The sequence below is a fragment of the Sorex araneus genome, chromosome 4, assembly GCF_027595985.1.
Source record: "Sorex araneus isolate mSorAra2 chromosome 4, mSorAra2.pri, whole genome shotgun sequence".
In the NCBI taxonomy this organism is placed as follows: Eukaryota; Metazoa; Chordata; class Mammalia; order Eulipotyphla; family Soricidae; genus Sorex; species Sorex araneus.
In genome coordinates, this window is record NC_073305.1 from 215565728 (window position 1) to 215587249 (window position 21522).

At 55.5% G+C, this 21522-nt stretch overlaps 1 protein-coding gene across 1 annotated transcript in view; it reads left to right on the forward strand.

Annotated features, from left to right (window-relative positions):
- The window catches only part of PARN (poly(A)-specific ribonuclease), a 109264-nt gene that overhangs the window by 77113 nt on the left and 10629 nt on the right, over positions 1 to 21522 (forward strand). Inside the window, exon 22 of the mRNA XM_055136227.1 lies at positions 12365 to 12554. Within this exon, the coding sequence (XP_054992202.1) occupies positions 12365 to 12554 (190 nt within the window). The remainder of the gene's footprint in view (positions 1 to 12364; positions 12555 to 21522) is intronic.

Consider the following 21522-nt stretch of genomic DNA (forward strand, 5'->3'; position numbering starts at 1 on the left):
TGCCTCCCTCGCTCTGCTCCTCCTTTTGTAATATTCTGTTTCTCTGTAAATAAAAATTTATGGTTAAAAGTTTTATTTGGGGGGGTTGTTTTTGGGGGCCCGGGGCACACCTGGCAGTACATGGGCGCTGTTTCGGTACCGCCCTTGGGTCGGTCGCTCCTGGCAGTGCTTGGGACGACCACGCGGTGCTGGGGGTGACGCCCAGACTCCCGCGCGCCAGCCCTGGGCGCCCTGGCCCTGGCCCTTCACTTCTCTCTTGGGGCATAACACTGGTCTACGAGGGTGCTGAGGTGTTTCTGCGTCGGTGGTCACAGACGCCTAGCAACAGGGTACCAGCACCCTCGACCCCAGTCCCTTGGACCTGGCCTGCCACCTCACTCACTCCCCTGCCCCCACTCAGCCCTTATTGGTTCTCTGGTCAGTCTGAGGGTTTCGTGTCCGCGCACATTGCCCGCCTCCCGGCCTGCTTGCACCCGTGGCTGAGATCGTCCGCCCGCCCTTCCTTCTCCCACCGACGTGCGTGTCCGCGCTTCCCTGCAGATAAGTGGCCCAGAGGATGGGTCAGCAGCCCTGGGCCCTACGTTGTGCTCATGTCTGGACACGACACCGGCTGTGTCAGGCTGACCACTGGTGTCAGCGCCAGATTTGGGGCAGGAGGAAGTACAGAGCTGGCACATTCTTCCTGAGATCTCCCGGCCTGGACAGCAGTGCTGGGTAGCTTAGAAGCAGAAAAACAACACTGGTGTAGAATGAACAGGCTCGCTGCCAAGATGGAACGAGATTTTCAGACAGAACTAACTGGTCCAGGGGGCTAGAGCAATAGTGGAGTGGGTAGGGCACTTGCCTTGCACAGGGCTGACCCGGGTTAGATCCCTGGCGAAGCTGATGGTGCCCCAAGCATTGCAAGGAGTAACTTCTTATTTATTAGTTTTTGGTTTGGGGGCTGTGCCTGGTGGTGCTTAAGGGTTACTCCTGCCTCTGCACTCGGGAATCACTCCTCAGTGGACTTAGGGGACCATGCAGGGTGCTGGGGATAGAACCCAGGGCAGCTGCATGCAAGGCAAGCGCCTTACCCCGCCCACGGTACCATCTCTCGACCCTGCTAGGAGCAGTTTCTGAGTGTCGAGGCGGGAATAACCCCCGAGCATCGCCACGGTGTGGACCATCGCCTCTACCCCTCTCCCGCCACCCCCCTTAAAAAGGAAACCCTAATCGGCCCTTGTTTTTGTGCTGCCGCTTTGGAGACGCATGGATGTTCCAAGTGTGTAGCTAGTCAGCAGATAGGACGCCCGTGGAACCAGACTCCACTTGGGCCCAGGGCCTCAGCAAGGGACAAGAGGGAAACTGCAGTGGGGACCAGGGCTGGGTCTGCCGCTGGCCTGTCTCCCCTCCCAGGCGTGGGCTCTTGCCCTGCGCCCTGAAACCGTGCCTCACCTGTTTCTGTCGACGCGTTGCACTGCCCCACGCAGCCTGGCTGGTGTCCGAAGCCCGGGCCTCCTTCCCTCGTTACTGGACAGGTCTGTCTTGCACCGATGTGGGCGCGGGGCCAGCCCAGGCCTCCCCAAGCCAGCTGGAGCAAGTGTTACATGAGGCCGTGCTGGCATTTTCCCCCAAACGTTGGTGACAGGTCCTACGTGGGGTGTCCTGGGCAGAGGCCAGAGGACATTTGATGTCGGCTGCAGAATGTTTCCCATCTGTGGAGGGCGTTGGGAGGACGATGGAGGCCAGGCCAGAGACCACTCCTTGGGCAGACTCCGGGGGGCACCCGGAGACAGACAGCACGGGGAGGGGGCCCACCTCCCCCAGCGTTGTCTCTGAGGTGGGCTTGTATGGGATTTCTCTGCCCGTTCCTCGGTACGTGGGAGGGGCCCCTGTTGGCGCCTGGCCTCTGGTTTCCGGGGCTGACGGCTCAGTCCTGCCGGCTGATCCGGGCGTGTCATCCTACCCCTCTCCCCACGTCCTCTCCTTCCTTCCTGGGTTTCACCTGGGGAATAAATAAGCTGAGTCATGAGGTGTAAGGAGATGCCTTGTATCAAAGGAAAACCGCATCCGAACTCCCTTGGAGAACCAGCCAGAGGAAAGCGCCGTCGGGCGGGACGCTATCTGCCCGACTCCCACAGACTCGAAGCTTTTCCAGTTGAAATCGAACCTGTAATGAAGCCAGGGCCTGAGTTCGTGCTGTCAGACTCTGCAGGCGGGGCCGTGGGAGTGGGGCAGAGAGAACCCCGTTCCCGGCCCGCGAACCCCACCCAGGCACCCCAGTTCCTGGCCTGCCCAGCCGCATGGTTCAGGCGCTCGTTGCCGTCTGGGCGCCTGAAGTGCTCGGTTAGTATCTGGCGTCTCTGTAGCCCCGTGGATAGTCCAGCTGAAGAGCCCGCCCGTGGCCCCAGACACTTCCTCAGGCCAGCAGGCTCGGGAGCCGCTGGGCTGGATGGGCCTCGTCCCAGAAGGCCTTTTGTTGCTTAACCTTTCACCACACAAAGCGCATTGTCACCCTGAAAGGCCGGTTCTGAATGGCGGGTGTCACTGAGCCGTGGCCGGCTTCCAGCGCCGGGAAATCAGTGCCGGCCGACGCCAGTGTAAAGCAAGGAGGGGAGTGACCTGAGAGGGGGTCGCTGGAGTCAAGGTAGGTCGTGGTGGCTGATGCCGTCGCCTCTGGGCACCCAGTTGTAGCCCCAGGTGGCACGCTGTGTATCCCACCCAGGTGGGAGCCGTGGAACCTGTGTCCCCACCCTGGTCCTTCCACATCCGGAGTAGGACCGTCTGCCAGGGGTGAAAGGGAGCATGTCGGGTTATTAGGGCGTCCTTGAACGAAGGTGGGGCCCAGAGTGATAGTCCAGCCAGCAGGGAGGGCATGTGCCTTGCCCGGGTTCAGTCCCCGGCGTCCCCTGTGGTCCCCCGAGCACGGCCATGAGCAACACCGCCAGGAGCAGCACCCCTGAGCATTGCCAGGTGTGACCCAGGAAAGCCAAATAAATAAATTAAATAAAGGTTAATCAGACAAGAACCGGCGAGCGCCCTCCGTGTCTGTTAGATCGTTTGCTGAACATACATACAGAGATGACTTGTTTATACTCTGTCGGGCCTCGCGATGCATAGCGTCCTCTTCACCGTGATTATTTTTCTTAGCCCTATATATGACATTTCACAAGGTAGACTGCAGTTAAAGACACTGTTCTAAAATAGTGCCAGAAAGACACGGAGTCTTGAGTCTTCCCTGCATAAAAGGTATTCCGCGTACCTAACACTTTGAATCTGCCCTTTCGCACGATCCAGGGGATCTTTGATCTTACTTTTAATTATTCCTGAGTTGAGACATCAGTCTTAATTTTCTCCCGCCAAGTGTGAAGAATGTTGTGAATTGCTTAGGTCTGTCAGCTGTCTGTCAGGTTCCGCACGGCTTTGAAGTATGGAATCGCTTCTCCGAATTGCTTCTCCGTTCTTATTTTAAGTTGTGTTTATTTCGACCTTTTTTTTTTTTTTTTTTTTTTGGAAAAGGTATTCTCTCCTGAAATAAAAAATAAATAAAAAGCCAGTAACTCAATTCTAAACAGATCTTGGGCCCCATCATCGATTGAACTCCGCTCTAGAATTCTTCCGACCTTAGACACACCGCTGCCCCGGTTCTAGGAGAGACCTGAGTCTGTGCTCAGACTTTTCCCAGCTGGTGTGGGCAGCTGTGCCGGGAGGTGAAAGTGCTCCCTGGAGTCGGGCCACGAGAGGGCTCGGGGCTGGAGTCCCTGGGTTCCGTCTGTGGCACCCCCTGCTCCCCTGGGCCAGAGCTGGACGTCGCCCCTGAGCACTTCCGGGTGTGGCCAGCACACAGGCAGAGAGCGGGGAGATCCCCGCAGTTCCCGCTTCCCCGGGGCAGGCCGCGTCCCTCTCGCCCGCAGCCGCTGCTGGTGTGTGCGTGGCCACAGGGGGGGGTGGGGGGGGGCGCCACACAGCAGGGCCGTGTCACGGCCTTCCCAGACCCCCTGTGCCCCATCCCGAAAGCAGCCCGCTCCCGGGGGTGCAACTTCCTGCACCCCCCGCCTCGGGGGCTCTGCACCCACAAGCTCATCTGGCAGAGAGTTCTGGAGTGTTCAAGGCCTCCCCTGCCCCTAGTACTGTTGCTGGTGGGACCCCCGAAACCCGAGCGGCCCAGGCCCTCCCAGCCCGCCTCTGCAGCCCCGAGTGTGCCTTCACCTCCCGTTCTGCCCCCTCTCTCTCGGACCTGTGCTCCCCGCCTGTTGCGTTCAGGGAGGTCCCTGTGCCACCTGGGCTCTAGCCCCCGCCGGAACCTCTCCTCTCACTGGAGCTTGACCCCATCTCCCTTGTCCCGCTCCAGAGCACTGAGCTGCCTAGGCTGGTCCCGGGAGCATCCCAGGCTCCCTGCTGGCTCTTTGCCACATCTGCAGGACGCTTCGGGGCTGCCGTTTCTCAGGCTTCCGCTAAGAATGTTCGGGGGGTGGGGGGAGCGATAGCAGGTAGAGCGTCTGCCTTGCACACATCCGACCTAGGTTCGATTCCCAGCATCCCTTATGGTCCCCTGAAGCACTGCCAGGAGCAGTTCCTGAGTGGAGAGCCAGGGGTGATCCAAGGAGCCAAAAGTGTCAAAAAAAAAATGTTTCTTGGACCAGAGGATAATGCAGCAGGTGGAGTGCTTCCCTGGCATCGGCTGGAGTAAGCCCCGAGCACCGCCAGTGTGGCCCGAAACAACAAAAGAAGGTTTGTTGCATGGGTCAGTTGGAGAGATAGTACAGTGGTTAGATCGCTTGCCCGGCCACAAGCTGCCCCCAGAAGTGACCTCTGAGAACAGGCGGGTGTGGGGCGGGGTGACAGCTCAGACCAGGGGGTTCAGTGCCAGCTCTGCACGCGCTTCCTCGCCCACCCCAGCCCTGCACCACAGCGTGTAGCTCTGAAGGGCCCCAGCCCCGCCTGGCCCAAGCCTCACTGCTTGGGAGACCCCAAACAAAGTAAAAACTGGACTTAGTTTCTCCTCAGGTCCTCTTCCTTTCCGTCCTTCCCCTCCTGGCAAAGTGACCTTGTCTCCTCCAGGGCCGTGATTCCCCTGTCTCTGCTTGGGTCAGCTCCGCCCTGGAAATTCCGGCGCATTCCTCCTTCCCCGATGCCCAGCTCACCCCCAGGGGCCTGTCCCTGGTGAATGTGAGGACTGTGTCTTGGGGTCCCCTTCATCGTTGTCGTCCCACCCCCCGGTTGCCTGGTCTTGAGAGATGGCACATTTGTCCACGAATGAATGGACAGATGAATAAATGAACAAACGAGAACGGAATATGTCAGCATCGGCAGTCACGAGCCAGCGTATGGGTGAATAGACGAACAAATACATCTGCTGGCAAATCTGTTAGCGTCGCTCCGGGTATGTAGCAAGTGCGCAATAAATAAAAGCTTGTTTATTTTTAATTGACGTTTCAGCTAAGAAGCATGAAAAGAAAAAGGACCCCTTTTCCCCAACACAGGCTGGTCTGTGCAGACACGTTCTGTAGTAATCCCTCCATCCCTTCCTCCTTCCTCCTTCCTTCCTTCCTTCCTTCCTTCCTTCCTTCCTTCCTTCCTTCCTTCCTTCCTTCCTCCTTCCCTCCCTTCTTCCCTCCCTTCCTCCCTCCTCCTCCCTTTCCTCCATCCCTCCCCGCGCCCCCTCCTTCCCATCCCTCCCTGTCTCCCTCAGACCCTCTGTGCTGCCAGGGCCAGCTGAATCGTAAGCAGAGCAGGTGCCTTAACTCCTTTCTGTCTCTACATTCTTGAACGGCCTTGGGCCACGGGTGTCTTGTTTGTGGGAACTTAGAACCACAGTTGCACCCTCTGCCCCTCTCTCAGCCTTTTCGTAACTTGTATTTTTGGCTGCTTCCGTCTTGCCCTTCCTGATAGGAAAAGAATCTCTTGCCATTTACTCTCTGTTGAGTGCTTTTCATTAAAGATTTCTAGTGTGCTTTTGGGGGTGGGGTGGGGTGGGGTGGGGTGGGGGGCACCTGGCAGTGCTCATGGGTCACTCCTGGGTCTCTGTGGTGCCAGGGTTTGAGCCCCTGCTGCATGCCAGGCAAGCTCCTTAATCTGTCTGCTATCTCTCGGGCTCCAAATGTTTTTAATATTTTACTGAAACATTGCAAGTGTGTGTGTGTTCTCTTCGTGGTGTTGGGGATTGAATGAAGGACTCGTACGTCATCGCAAGTGCTCGGCTGGCGAGCCACGTCCCCCGGGCCTCAGAACGTTGGGGTGTTGTTTCTTTTTTTTCTTTTTTTTTTTTTTTTGCTTTTTGGGTCACACCCAGTGATGCACAGGGATTACTCCTGGCTCTGCTCTCAGGAATCACTCCAGGCTGTGCACAGGGGACCCTATTCAGGATGCTGGGAATCGAACCCGGGTTGGCCGCGTGCAAGACAAACGCCCTATTTGCTGTGCTATCGCTCCAGCCCCCTCTTTTCTTTTTTCATTATTATTATTATTTTTTTTGCTTTTTTTGGGGGGGGTCACACCCAGCAATGCTCAGGGGTGGTTACTTCTGGCTTTTGCACTCAGGAATTGCTCCTGGCAGTGCTTGGGGGACCATATGGGATGCTGGGGATCGGCATAATAATAATAATTATTATTATTTTTAAAAATCAGTTGCATTAAGTCTGTACGCTGACTTAAAAAGAAATTTATATTGGCACCAGATAGCGGGCAGCTCCCCTGAGCACAGAGCCAAGAGTAAGTCCTGAGCACTGTTGGTTGGATTAGCCCCAAAACCCAAAACAACCCAAAAAAGCCAGGTGGAATTTTTCTCTGATGTCTGATTTTCTCTGATTTCCTCCATGTCTGCCTTGCACCTGTGTGGAAACTTCACGTGTTTATGTAGGCTGCCGCAGGGCCTTGCGTGTGGCCAACCCAGGTTTGATCCCTGACGCCCTGTGTGGCCTCCGAGCCTTCCAGACTGGTCCCTGAGGATATTCAGGAGTAAGCCCTGAGCACATCTGCGTGTGGCCCAGAAACAAACAAAAAAAAACCCAGTTTTTTTTTAATATAAAGAATAAAAATTTATATAGTCTTGTTTATAAAGTATATCTTGTCTATGAATAGTGTCTGGAAAATAATGGAAAGTTCTTCCATTTTCCAGAAAAAAAAAGTCCAAAATATATCAAACAAGTTGTGAAAAACTTGTGTAAAGAGTGAACTTTAGGGGCTGGAGTGATAGCACAGCGGGTAGGGCGTTTGCCTTGCACGCGGCCGGCCCGGGTTCGAATCCCAGCATCCCATATGGTCCCCTGAGCACCGCCAGGAGTGATTCCTGAGTGTAGAGCCAGGAGTAACCCCTGTGCATCGCCGGGTGTGACCCAAAAAGAAAAAAAAAAAAGAGTGAACTTTAGGGGCTGGAGTGATAGCACAGCGGGTAGGGCATTTGCCTTGCACTCGGCTGACCCGGGTTCAAATCCCAACATCCCATATGGTCCCCTGAGCACTGCCAGGGGTGATTCCTGAGTGCATGAGCCAGGAGTGACCCCTGTGCATTGCTGGATGTGACCCAAAAAGCAAAAAAAAAAAAAGAGTGAACTTTATGTGACACTTGTCAGCCTGAATAAACGCATGAAGACTCCACACAGGTGCAAGGCAGACGTGTGGGCCTGTTCCATTAAAGAGAAAAATTCCCACCTGGCTTTTTGGGGTTGGTTTTTGGCTTTTGGGCTCCACCCAGCAGTGCTCAGGGCTAACTCTTGGCCCTGTGCTCCGGGATCACTCTTGGTGGGCTCAGGGATATGGGATGCCGGGGATTGAACCCAGGCCGGCTGCAGGCAAGGCCAGTGCCCTCCCCGCTGTCCCTTCGCTCTGGCCTCTCGCCTGGGGTCTCACCCGTGCCGCGGCTGCTTTGCTCTCCCTGCAGACCTCAGGCAGGCGTCCGGCTTCTCCCGTTCACCTCGTCCAGTAGTGCCAGGGCCAGAGCATCCCTCTGTACACCCTGAAGGTTCCTGCCGTGCACGTGTGCACGTGTGTGCGTGCTCGGACGTAGGCACAGCCACCAGAAGGACGTGTCACATGTGGGCGTGCCCAGCGGCTTGAATACAGCCTGTCCTCCCGACAAAAGGTGTCAGGGGGTCATTTCCCTGACAGACGTGGGGCCAGCTCCGGGCTGCCCCCGACAGGCGAGCTGGCCACGTCCGTGGGGGACGCCGCTGACAGCCCGTTCATGTTGCTGATTCATCGGTTCCACGGGGGCTCCGAGGCGGAGCTTGGCTTCGGGATGGACGGCCGCACGGCTGCTGGTCAGTTACCGCCAATGTAACAGGGCCTCCCTATTCCCAACTTCCTGCTTCTTCCCAGGGACTGATGTTCCAGGCGACCCCCAATCGCACTGGAGGGGGTTATCTGCACACGTGTGGCACTGGGATCGCTGGGAAAGGGAGGAGGAGGGACCGGTCCCCTTTCCACCACTGGCCATCTCGTGGCGGTAACTGTCTGTTCGGTTCCGGCTGAGCAAGAGCATCGGAGCGCTTGTTCTAGAAACTTCCCTGGGAGATTCTTGAGTAACTGGAAATCAGGGTGTTCAGAGTTTTCCCCTCTTCCCCCCCCCTTTTTTTTTTTGCTTTTAACTTGAGCGAATATTTGAAAAGCTTCAGTATTTTTCTTAGAAAAAAATTGCATTTTTCACACACATTCATGCATGTGTCAGGTGGGTGGGGAGGCATTCTTTTTTCTTTATTTGTCTTGGTTTGGTTAAACATTTGGGGCAGATTCCCACATTCATTTCTTCTACAGCCCCTTTTTAGAAAATAAACGGCTCGGCACCCTGTCCCTTCCCTCTCTCTTCCTTACACGAACAAAACACAGCAAGCCGGGGCTGGAGCGAGAGCACAGCAGGGAGGGCATTTGCCTTGCACGAGGCTGGCCCGGGTTTGATCCCCAGCATCCCCTAGGGTCCCCCGAGCACCACCAGGAGTAATTCCTGAGTGCAGAGCCAGGAGGAACCCCTGAGTATCGCTGGGTGTGACCCAAAAAGAAAAAAAAACCAGCAAACCTGCCCCCCCCCAGTTCCACCCGAGGATCCCGCCTCACCCCATGGATTGCTCCAGTGCCCCCAGGGGTTGGTAGCACCCACTTTAGGAAGCACTGGTACAGGGCTGTGAAGTAAAGTCATATTGAGGCCGGTCAGCAAGTCTGGCTCACTTGGAGTAAAGGTTTAAAGGTCAGGAGTTCTGGACATGTGGGGGTACTGGGCATGTGGGGTTACTGGACATGTGGGGGTACTGGGTGTGTGGGGTACTAGAATTGGGGTACTGGACACACAGGGTATTGGACATGTGGGGTACTGTGCATATGGGGTACTGGAAATGTGGCAGTATTGGGCTTATGGGGGTACTGGGCATGTGGGGTACTGGGAGTGTGGGGGTACTGGGCGTGTGGGGTGCTAGATTTCTGGAGGGCTAGATGTGCAGCGCTCTGCTTTTTTAAAGCATTTTATTTTATAAAGTTGTTCACGCTACATTCAATATTCCAACACCAATCCCACACCTTCCCACCACCATTATTTCAAATTTTCCCACCACCACCCCAGCCTGCCCCAAAGGCAAATCCTAAATAATTTATTTGTATTGCTTGTTGTGAACATTGTGCTAAAAATGATCCAAGAAAAATTTCTTTAGAGGAAAAATGTGTGGAAATTGTTGTATCTTAACTTGGAGCCATTAAACCCGTGTATAAGAGATTACTAACATGTTGTTACAGGTTGTGCCTTGTGTATCACTGTATCACTGTCATCCCGTTGCTCATCGATTTGCTCGAGCGGGCACCAGTAATGTCTCTCGATTGTGAGACTTATTTGTTACTGTTTTTGGCACATCCAATACGCACAGGTAGCTTGCCAGGCTCTGCTGTGCGGGCTCAATACTCTCGGTAGCTTGCCGGGCTCTCCGAGAGGGGCGGAGGAATCGAACACGGGTCGTCCGTGTGAAAGGTGAACGCCCAACCGCTGTGCTATCGCTCCAGCCCCAAGTCCTTCTATGCCTTATGTACATATAGATATACACACATAAATATATATATATATATATATATATATATATATATTTTATCAAGATCAGAGGCCTTCTACTTTGCAGCCCATCAAATGTGGTGTGCTACTCTTGGCACATCAGTGGCATAAAGTGTGAGATGTTGTGAGGCTGCACATGCCATGAATTCTAAAATTTTTAATAGGATGCTAGAGCTGGCATTAAATTTTTAACTGGATGGTGACTTGGAGGCCTAGAGGCATCTCTGCAGCGTGATGTTCTCCTCCGAGATCTATTCGTGAGTCTGGACCATGGCTGCTAATGAGCTTCCGTGGTGCCAGAGGCAGTAGGCACCGGGTGGTCGGGTGAGGTCACCCATTCCCGACTCTGGGCGAGCCTGGAGGTTTCTATCACAAAACCCGCCTACCTGCGGTTTTCAACCGATTCATTCTCATGTATGAGAAGTTCGTCCCAGGCCTGTGGAGATCGGCCGTGAGCATGGCGGCGACTGGGTTCTGGAGGTTTTCGGCTGCCGGGGCTCTGTTGGGGCCGCTCTGAGGTGCGCCCGAGGAACTCAGCCTGGTGCGGGGTGTGGAGGCATCTCTGCAGCTTGTCGGTCCCTTCTGAGGTGTATTTGTGAGTCTCTGGATCTAGGCAGCACTGTTCTTCAGTGGCTCTTTCTGGGTGAAGGGGGTGAGCCACACGCAGTGGTGCTTGGGGGGTGGGGGGCACGCCCTGGGAGGCTCAGAGGACCTTGCAGGGCCGGCATTGCACCAGGGCCGGCCTCCACATCAGCACACAGCCCCCAGCACCCCTGTTCCTCTCTGGTGTGTGCCCATCCAAGTGTCTTAGACTGGGGCCGGAGAGATAGCACAGCAGGTAAGGCGTTGGCCTTTGCATGCGGCCGACCTGGGTTCGATCCTCAGCATCCCATAGGCTCCCCCAAGCACCGCCAGGAGTAATTCCTGAGTGCAGAGCCAGGAGGAACCCCTGAGCATTGGTGGGTGTGACCCAAAAAGAAAAAAACTAGTGTCCTGGCCTCCTGCCGCATCCTGCCCTGTCATCTTTGTCGCTGAGAGCCACTCTGTGCCGGGAGCATGGCGAGGTGCAGAGAGAGGGCGCCGTGGGCGGGGTCCTGGCCTTCCTAGGGCCGACCTGGATCCACTGCCCCATAGCACTTAGGGGTTCCTGGTCCCCATCAGGAGTGAACCCTGAGCTCAGAACCAGGAGTAAGTCTTGCGTACCGCTGGGTGTGCCCCCCCAAACCTGCCCAACAGGGAATGAATGGCAGTGGCAGTGCCCGGGTACTCGGCCTGCTCCTTGTGACCCGACTTCCAGCGTGGCCAGGCGCCTAGAGTCGCACTAGTCGCACTAGAGTCTGGTGAGGGTAGTCTGTGGGCATGACGGTGGCCTGAGAGAGAGAGAGAGTAAAAATCGTTGGCCAGAACCCTAGATAGGACCCCCCTCCCTGCCCCCAATTCCTCGCAGGCCGGCCTCCAGCCTCACGCCTTTGCGGCCAGACTTCATCCCTCCAGCCAAGGCCACCGCCCCGACAGAGCAGATCGGGCCTTGGCTAGCCTTGAGCACTGAGGAGGGAGTAGCGGCCGGTGTTCATGGCTGGAGTTGAGTCCCATGGGGGAGTTGAAGGGTGGACCTGCTTGAAGGGGGGACCCGTCCCAGCTCCACCCACGTCACCACTGTCCCGTCACACCCAAGTGCCCCAGTGCCATGGCAGAGCTGCTGCTGTCCCGCAGGGCCGCCCCTCCCCCTCCAACCCTGCATGTGCCCACGAGGACCGTCAGCGAAGAGGGGCGAGGCCTGTGGGGCGGACAGGTCGCCTGGTGTCCAGCAGTGGGAATGACAGCGCTGTCACTGGGAAGAGACATGTCGGGCTGACGGGTCTTTCCTTGGGGTCTTCCTGTCATTCATTCTTGTCCTCCGAGAACGAGCCCTTTCCGAGCACGCCTGCGCCCTGCACCTACTTGGAGGAGTCCGTTTTATCCACACAACTGGAGTTCTCGTGGTGTTTGTTTTTCGGCCACATCCGGCAGTGCTCAGGGCTGACTCCTGAGGGCTCTGCCCTCAGGGATCGCTCCTGGCGGTGCTCGGGGGACCCTCTGGGATGCCAGGAACTCGAACCCAGCTTGGCCGTGTGCAAGGCAAATGCCCTCCCAGCTGCGCTGCCATTCCAGTCCCCATCACGGTGGGTCTTATTTCTTTGGCTGTAGAAACTCAGACTTGGAGAGGCTCCGACCGGGGTCAGTGGCCAGCGCCCCCGCATCCCCACTCGGCCAGTGCAGGGGTGGAGGCACCGTCTCAACTTAGGCCTGAACCCACCATCCAGGAGCGACTGTTTCTTCTCGTTACTAAGGATCCATCTCCCTTTTCTTTCCCCCCCGTAGCCGTGAACACCAGCAGATACGCCGAGAGCTACCGGATCCAGACTTACGCCGACTACGTGGGCAAGAAGCAGGAGGAGAAGCAGGGCAAGAGGAAGTGGGCCGAGGACGGCTGGAAGGAGGTGGAGCGCAAGCGCCTGCACACGCAGTGCATGTCCTTTGCCCTGCAGAACCACGTGTACCGTGCCGGCAGGTGAGCGCGGCGGCCCCCGGCGGCTGCTGACCGCCCCCGGGCTGGTCAGCGGTGCGACTTGGGAAAAAGACCCTGTTCCTTCTCATTGCTCCGGAGCCGGGTGGGGCTTGGGCCGCACTCAGCAGTGCTCGGGGCCTGTCCCTGGCTCGGTGCTCCAGGTGACCCTGCACAGCCGGTGCCCAGGTTTGGACCAGGCTGGGCCCTGGGCTGAGGGTCAGCGCCATAACCTGGGTACCGCCCCGCCGGCTGGGAATAGATCCTCTTCTCACTATCCACACGCTGTCTGAAGTTGACCCCAGCTCTCTCCTGGATGCCTCCTTGTGGCAGGGGGAGGGCTGCGGGGAGGAGGGGGATGGGTGCCAGGTTGGGTCCCCAACCCGGGACCTCCTTGGGTGTCTTGAGCTCGTTCCCCAGACTTGAAACTCTCTCCTTCAGTGCTTTCTTCTAGACAGTGTTTGTTTATCTGATTTGGGGGGGCCACGTGCAGCGGTGCTCAGGGGTTCCTCCTGGCTCGGCACTCAGAATCACTCCGGGCGGTGCTCAGGGGACCCTGTGGGATGCCGGGGATGGAACCCGGGTGGGCCCCATACAGGACAAGCTCCTTATCCGCTGTCCGATCGCTCTCGTCCCTCCAGACAGTCGCTCATGCTGACGTTCTACACATCCACATTCCAGATTAATTCTGTGTGTAAAATGAGATGGGCTCGGGGCTCAGGTATTCGTTTATCCCGGCAAATTTCATCAAGAGACTTTTCTTTCCTCGTTGCGTTTACTTGGCAGTTTTTGGTTGGAAATGAATGGACCGTGTCCATTTACGTCTATTTGTGGACTCTTCTGCTCCACTCTTTCTGGGTCTATTCTCTCGCCAATCCCACACTTTCTAATTTCCGTGACTTAACTGTTTCGTCTTTGGGCCACACCTGGTGCTCGGGGCTGACTTGCAGCTCTGCTTGGGGCTGGCTCTGGCGGGGCTGCTGGGTGCCCCTGTGAGGGGCAGGGACCAAGCCCAGGTTGGCTGCGTCCACGGCAGGCACTCTCCCTGCCCTGCTATGTCTCTGACCCCAATTCTGTGGCTTTGTAATCATAAGTCATCAAATTCATTGATTCATTAGCATTAAATGATTAATTCTTCTTGGGGGAAGGCAAGGTTCCTGGGCCACACCCAGCGATGCTCAGGGGTCACTCCTGGCTCTGCACTCAGGAATCACTCCTGGCAGGGCTCGGGGACCCTATGGGATGGGATGCCGGGGATTGAACCTAGTCAGCCGCGTGCAAGGCAAACGCCCTCCCCACTGTGCTGTCACTCTGGCCCCATCTTTCTCTTATTATAGTGGGGGGATAATGTGTTTAGGATTAGCCAGTGGACTCCAGATGATCCCCATTTTGCTGGTGACACTCCTGGCTCTGCACTCAGGAATTACCCCTGGCAGTGCTCGGGGGACCCTATGAGATGCTGGGAATCAAACCCGGGTCGGCCGCATGCAAGGCAAACGCCCTCCCCGCTGTGCTATCGCTCCAGCCCCACTGGCCTTTGAGTCAGGACTGGCCAGGCCTGGACTGTGCCGAAGGCCAAGAAGTCAGCTGCCCCTCCCAAGACTGAGGTAAAGGCAGAGTTTTGTTTTTTTAATGAATAAGAGAAAATGACAAGGGGCTCCCACTCGGTTGCCCCTTCCCTCCCCATCCAGCTCCTTTCTGTTACGGTTCCCTGCCCCCCCCCAAAAAAAAAGAAAAGACCAATAGCCGTGTCACAGCTTCCTCACAACCTGTGACATGTGGACACACGCGTGCCGCTCTCTGCTGTCTTCCTCCTCGTGGCCCCCTCCGTGGTCAGAGGGAACCTGAGGGTAGCCCGGGGTCAGGCGTGCCCCTCCTGCCTTGGTCCTCTGAGGGCCTGCGGACGGTGGGTGAGGGGGGGTTGCGGCCGAGCTTCCTTGGCCCTCAGAGCCTCGCCTTTGCCTGTCTTGGGAGGGCCAGGCGACTTCTTGGCCTTTGGCGCCGCCTTTGTGCAAAGTGCTCATGTATTTGTTGCAGGCCTCACTAGATGGGATGGGGGGGTTGTCACACCCTCCCATTGTGGTGCCACGGCCTCCCCAAGAGTTGTACGCAAACACGCACACACGCACACACACATACCCTGGTCACCCTGTGCCTGAGAGCACATGCTCTGTCACAGCACTGGCGACTCCAAGACCATGTGGGTGGCATGGGGGAGGGGGTCAAACCCATGGCCTCATGCATGGATGGCAGCACTTTGCCACCGAGCCATCCCTGAGGGCCTCACCATAGTTCATTTATTTATTTATTTATTTTTGCTTTTTGAGTCACACCTGGCTATTCACAGGGGTCACTCCTGGCTCTGCACTCAGGAATTGCTCCTGGCTGTGCTTGGGGGACCATATGGGATGCTGGGAATCGAACTCGGGTCGGCCGCATGCAAGGCAAACGCCCTCCCCGCTGTGCTATCGCTCCAGCCCCACCATAGTTCATTTAAAACACACCTATTTTTTAATTTTTATTTTTTTATACTGAATGAGTGAGATGCACAGTTACAAAGTTGCTCATGTTGGGGGGTTCAGTCTTAGAATGTTCCAGCACCCGTCCCTTCACCAGTGTCCGTTTTCCACACCAATGTCCCCAGTTTTCGTCCCACCACCCTCTCCAACCTGCTTCTATGGCCGGCACTTTTCTTCTCTCTCCGTCTGTCTGTCTGTCTGTCTGTCTCTCTCTCTCTCTCTATCCCCACCCCCCTTTGGGCATTGCGGTTTGCCGTGCAGGTACTGAAAGGTCACCAGGCTTATCCCTTTCCCTACTTTCAGCGCTCAGTCCCTGTCCAGATGACCATTTCCAACTATGTCCTGGCAGTCCCTTCCTCATCCTGGCTGCCCCCCGCACACTACGGCAAGCTCCCAACTGTGGGCCCGTCCTCCTGACCCCTGCTTTTCCTGTCCTTGCATATTAGCCTCGTACTGTGTTTCATTTTTATCCCACGAATGGGTGCAGTCATTCTGAGCCTGCGGAAATTGAAGGGACCCGAGTGGGTGGTCCAGTGGGGAGGGCATTTGCCTGGCGTGCAGGTGGCCCAGCTTTGATCCCCGGCATCCCATAGGGTCCCCGGAGCCACCAGGAGCGATGCCTGAGCACAGCTGGATGTGGCCCCCAAATAGAGAAATTTTTAAAGATTTCTTTAAATGTCAGACTGAAATGTTTCTGTGTGAGTTACGCCGGCATCACACAGCCGCTCCGAATCCAGCCTTGGCCTTTCTTTGATGGGGTGGGGGCAGCAGAGGGAGCTGCGGGTCCCCTCCTCCCGGAGGCGGCGGGGTGAGTAGGGGGAGGGCAGAGGGACCCGAGGCCAGGGTGGAGGCAGGGAGCTGGGCTGCATCCCCCCCAACTCTGAGCCGATTAGGGCCTCTTTGCTCTGATTCTGTTACGGCTGTGCTGGTTATTGACGCCCCTTGCATAGCTCCACAGCGGCTTGGATTTTAGTTTTTTTAATGAATAAGGGTAAGTGACAAGGACCCCCCCACTTCGTTGCCCCCCCCATCCAACTCCTTTCTGTTACCTTTTTTTTTTTTTTTTAAACTGGACCGTCTCAGTCAGCCCTGAAGGGAATATTTTAAGAAATTCAAATAAACAGTCTAACACTAGAGTCTGTTTCATGTAAAATGCAGAGTTTTACAGCATGTAGTGGCTAATAAAACGGAATGATTAACCAGGCAAATTGGTTTTACTGTGGAATGTCCCGGAGACATCAAACCCGGGAGCTTTAAAATCAAGTTAACAAGCGCTGACAAATGGCCCTTCTGTCCGTCAGCCCGGACGGGTGACCAGGGCAGTGTGCCTCTCGCCCGGCCCGGGAGATCGGGACGCCCTCGTGTTCTCCCCGATGAGGGGTCGCGGGAAGAGTGGCTGAGAGTAACGTGGCAAGGGATGCCAGCGGCCTGGGTGCATCGGGTGGAGGGGAGGGAAAGCGCTGGGCCCGGGGAGATAGCTCAGAGGGCCGGAGCACCGCCTGCCTTTTATGTCCAAGAGGCCCCGGTGCTGTCCCTGGTGCTTTGTGACCAAGTACCACTGTCACCCAGGTAGTCCCCCAGCAGCACAGCATGGCCGAGCTCGAGCAGAAGGCAGGGGTGGCCCTGGGGCCCGAGCACCACTGAGAAGGACCCTCCCAGCCTCCAAATCAATGGCTAAGGGGATTGCACACGGCCAGTCCGGGTTCAATCCACGGCATCCTGAGGGGTCTCCCCCGAGCCCACCAGGAGTGACCCCTGCGCACTGCTGGGTGTGAGCTCCAAGCAAACACAAACGAAAAGGGGGGCTGGAGTGATAGTCGCGCTGTCGGGAGGGCGTTTGCCTTGCACGTGGCAGACCCAGGTTCCATTCCCGGCATCCCGTAGGGTCCCCCGAGCACCGCCAAGAGTCGTTCCTGAGCACAGAGCCAGGAGTAAGCCCTGCGCATCGCCGGGTGTGACCCCAGAAGAGAAACCACAACAAAACACAAACAGAAGAGTCTGGGGGTTGGAGGGAGGGGGAGGGGGGACTTGTCTTCTGGAACTTGTCTTCTAGCACCTTCTCCCGGCAGAAGCAGCCGGGGTGGGGATTCTTGGGAAAACTGCCTGTGCCAGACGCCCATGAGGTAGCAGCAAGCGGACAGCTGGCAGGCGCGGCTGGGACCCGCCCGTCCCAAGGCCACTGGACAGCACGCCCTGCCGCAGGGACCCACCGGATACTCCCCCCGCCCCACCACAGCCCTGCCGCAGGGACCGTCCCTCACTCTCAGCACCCCCCAGCCTGCACCCCTGGGACCCTGGAGACGAGAATGAGACTTTTTTTTTTTTTTTTGCTTTTTGGGTCACACCCGGCGATGCACAGGGGTCACTCCTGGTTCATGCACTCAGGAATCACTCCTGGTGGTGCTTGGGGGACCATATGGGATGCTGGGAATCGAACCCGAGTCGGCCGCGTGCAAGGCAAACGCCCTCCCCACTGTGCTCTCGCTCCAGCCCCGAGAATGAGCCTCTTGATCATGGCGTCTTCCAGCCTGAGCACGTGGCCTGTCTTTTCATTTCTTCGGGTTTTCTCCGGTTTTGCTCATCAAAAAGTGGATACTTTAGGTGTCCATGCCTGATACATGCTTTTAATGGAGTTGGTTTTGAGTATTTTACTTCTTTGTGCTCTTGTAAGTTTTGTGTATATATATATATATATATATATATATATATATACACATACATATATATATACACACACACATATACGTATATACGTATATATATATATTTTTTAAGTTTAACTTGGGGTCACTCATTGCTGATAGAAACATCTGATTTGTGTGCTTCCCCCGTGTACCCTTGGACCTTACTCAATTCACTTCTTCATTCTAGTGACTTTTTATAGACTGTTGGACATTTCCTGTTTAGACACAGCTGCGGAGGAGGGGGGGTAGGATTTCCCCTTGTCCAGTTGGAGCTTGAGTGTCGTTCCTTTCTCTTGCCCTATCTCACTGGCTGGGGCCCCCGCTATGGTGCTGAAGAGAAGTGGCAAGAGCCAGCACCCGGCCCTTTCCTCCTTCCTGATGTCAGGCAAACGCGTTTAGCGTGACATGTGATATTAGCTCCAGTGGTTTTACTTTTGGCGTTTCCGTTTGGTTTTTCTCTTTCGGTGACACTCGGGGATTATTCTCCCGGCTCAGTGCTACTCAGTTACTCGGGTGGTTGCTCGGGAAACCGTGCAGGGGCCGGAGAGACAGCACAGCAGGTAGGGCTAAAGCTTACTTTGCGCGTGGCCAGTTGGGTTTGATCCCTGCACCCTGTATGGTCCCCTGAGCCCCAGAGTGAGCTCTGTGTGTGTGTGTGGGGGGGGGTGTTTGTTTGTTTGTTTGTTTGTTTGTTTGCTTTTTGGGTCATACCCGGCAATGCTCTGGGGTTATTCCTGGCTCTGCACTCAGGAATTACTCCTGGCGGTGCTCGGGGAACCCTATGGGATGCTGGGAATTGAACCCGGGTCGGCCGAGTGCAAGGCAGACGCCCTCCCCGCTGTGCTATCGCTCCAACCTGTGTTTGTTTTTTTAAGATGCATTTTATTATTTGCAGGTTGGGGGAAATCAGCCTGGCTGTTGGCTCTCTGGGCTCCGGGCAGCCACCCTCCACAGTACGTGGAGGACGCTACTCCCCCCCAACTCCAGTAGCCGCCCCCGCACGCACTCCCGTTCTCCTCTCCTGCACCTGGTGTCCCAGCAAGAAGGCCTGTTCTGGGGCCTGAACGGCCCTGCAGCGGGTGGGGTGTTTGCTTTGCATGCCGTCATTCGGGCTTTCAGCTTGTCGTTGTTATTGAAGTGACTGAGGGTCTGTGACTTACAATACTGTTAATCCTGGTTCCTCGTGTACGTCAGCCCCCCAGCACAACCACCACCTGTTATCCGCCTCGCTCCACAAGGATTCCAACAACCCCCCTCCCCCCGCCCCACTTTCAACCCACTGCTCCTTCCGGCTCAGCTGCCCACCTGGGTCTGATCCCCTGCACCTCCAGCCCTGGGAAGTGCTCCCTGAAGCAGGGGTCAGTTTCTCCAGAGACTAAAGGTCCTAGGGGCCTGTCCTCCCAGCTTGTCCCCCCGGGGTCCTTACCGCCCACTCCCTTCAGGGCTCTGGACCTGGCACTGGCCAAGGCTGTGCAGGGCCCTCTTTTTTTTTTTTTTTATTAGCTTATTTTTAATTAGAGAGTCATCGTGAGGGTACAGTTACAGATCCATACATCTTTGTGCTCATGTTTCCCCCATACAAAGTTCGATAACCCATCCCCTCACCAGTGCCCATTCTCCACCACCAGTAAACCCAACATCCCAACCCCCCTCCCCAGTCCCGTCTCCCCCCACCCCACCCTGCCACTATGGCAGGGAATTCCCTTTTGTTCTCTCTCTCTGATTAGGTGTTGTGGTTTGCAATAAAGGTGTTGAGTGGCCATTGTGTTCAGTCTCTAGTCTGTATTCGGCCCGCATCATCCTTCCCCCACATGACCTCCAACCACATTTTACTTGGTGGTCCCTTCCCTGAGTTACCCAGAATGAGAGACCAGCCTCCAAGCCATGGAAACAATCTCCTGGTACTTATTTCTACTATTCTTGGGTGTTAGTCTTATAGTCTATTATTCTATATTCCACAGATGAGTGCAATCTTTCTATGTCTGTCTCTCTCTTTCTGACTCATTTCACTTAGCATGATACTTTCCATGTTGATCCACTTATATGCAAACGTCATGACCTCGTTCTTTCTAACAGCTGCATAGTATTCCATTGTATAGATGTACCAGAGTTTCTTCAACCAGTCATCTGTTCTAGGGCACTCGGGTTTTTTCCAGATTCTGGCTATTGTAAACAGTGCTGTGGTGAACATATGTCACAGTGCATATGTCACTTCGACTATACTTTTTGGCTTTTCTGGGATATATTCCCAGCAGTGGTATTGCTGGGTCAAATGGGAGCTCAACCTCTAGTTTTTTGAGAGTCGTCCATACTGTTTTCCAAAAGGGCTGAACTAGCCGGCATTCCCACCAGCAGTGTAGAAGGGTCCCTTTCTCCCCACATCCTCTCCAACAGCGGTTGCTTTTGTTCTTTTGGATGTGTGCTAGTCTCTGTGGTGTGAGGTGGTATCTCATGGTTGTTTTGATCTGTGCAGGGCCCTCTTTGAGGCAGAGTCTGCCCTTCCTCCAGGCTGTGGGGTTCCCTTCCCTCTCCTCGGTGCCTCGGCCCCCTTCCCTGCTCGTTATCTCTGCGCTCCGCCAAGCCCCGGTGTCTGGTGCCTCTGGCCCTGCTCCCCGGGGCCTGGCCAAGAGGTTTAAGCCTGTCCTAGACAGATACGCGCGTTCCTCAGTCCTGCCGAAGGCCCTGGAATGTGTCCGTGGCTGTCTGTTTTCCAGACTCGCTGAACTTTGGTGTGTGTGTGTGTGTGTGTGTGTGTTCCCATCCCTTCCCTCCCCCCCTCCCCCCGCCCGCCCAGCAGCTTTGGATAGGTTGCTGCTGCTTTGATCCGTAAATCCCTTCATCAGAGCCAAAGGTAAAATGTTCAGAAAAGTCTATTTCCTCTCAGTCTCTGAAAATGCCAAGAGTCCCCCAGCCCAGCTCCAGCCAGGGTCTTACTTCAGGAACTAGAATCCGCGCAGTTTTGTCTACACTGCCTGCCAATTCATGCTGAAGAAAAGTGACTTTGCAGTACGGGATGGTTTCGGGTCTTCGGGTCCTTGTTAAAGATATTTTTGAGGGAGTGCCGGGGATTCTTGTAGCCCGGAACCAACCTTGTCTCTCATTTAGGCGCATCTCATTTTTACGGATCAGCTTTGCATGCAGTTGGCAGTTGTTTTTATGATTGTTCTTTTTTTTGGATTATCCCCGGCACTGCTCAGGATCACTTCTAGCGGTGGTCTGGGGACCATGTGTAGTTCCAGGAATTGCAGAAGGGTCAAGGGAGAATTGGCCACGTGCAAGACTTAACCTGTGTGCTCTCTCTCAGGTCCCAATTTGTGTGTAGAGCCAGGCACATCCTCACACAACACTTTCATACATTTGCTGTCTCCCCTGTCCCTCCCCCCGCCCCCCACACACATTGTACTGGGGGTATTCTTTACCACTACTTAGCTCTCACGCAGATGTACTTTATTTGATGCTAGCTTTGCTTTTGTTTTTGTTTGTTTTGTTATATATCTTATAGCCTAGTTCTCCTTCTCGGAGAACCTGACAAGCTACCGAGAGTTTCCTGCCTGCATGACAGGGCCTGGCAAGCTCCCTGTGGCGTATTCATATGCCAAAACAAGTAACAGTGATGGGTCTCATTCCCCTGAACCTGAAAGAGCCTCCAATGCAGCTCCGTTGGGAAGAGTAAAGAGAAGCTGCTAAAATCTCAGGGCTAGGACGAATGGAGACATTACTGAGACCACTTGAGAAAATCGACGATCAACAGGATGATGATGATGGTGGTGG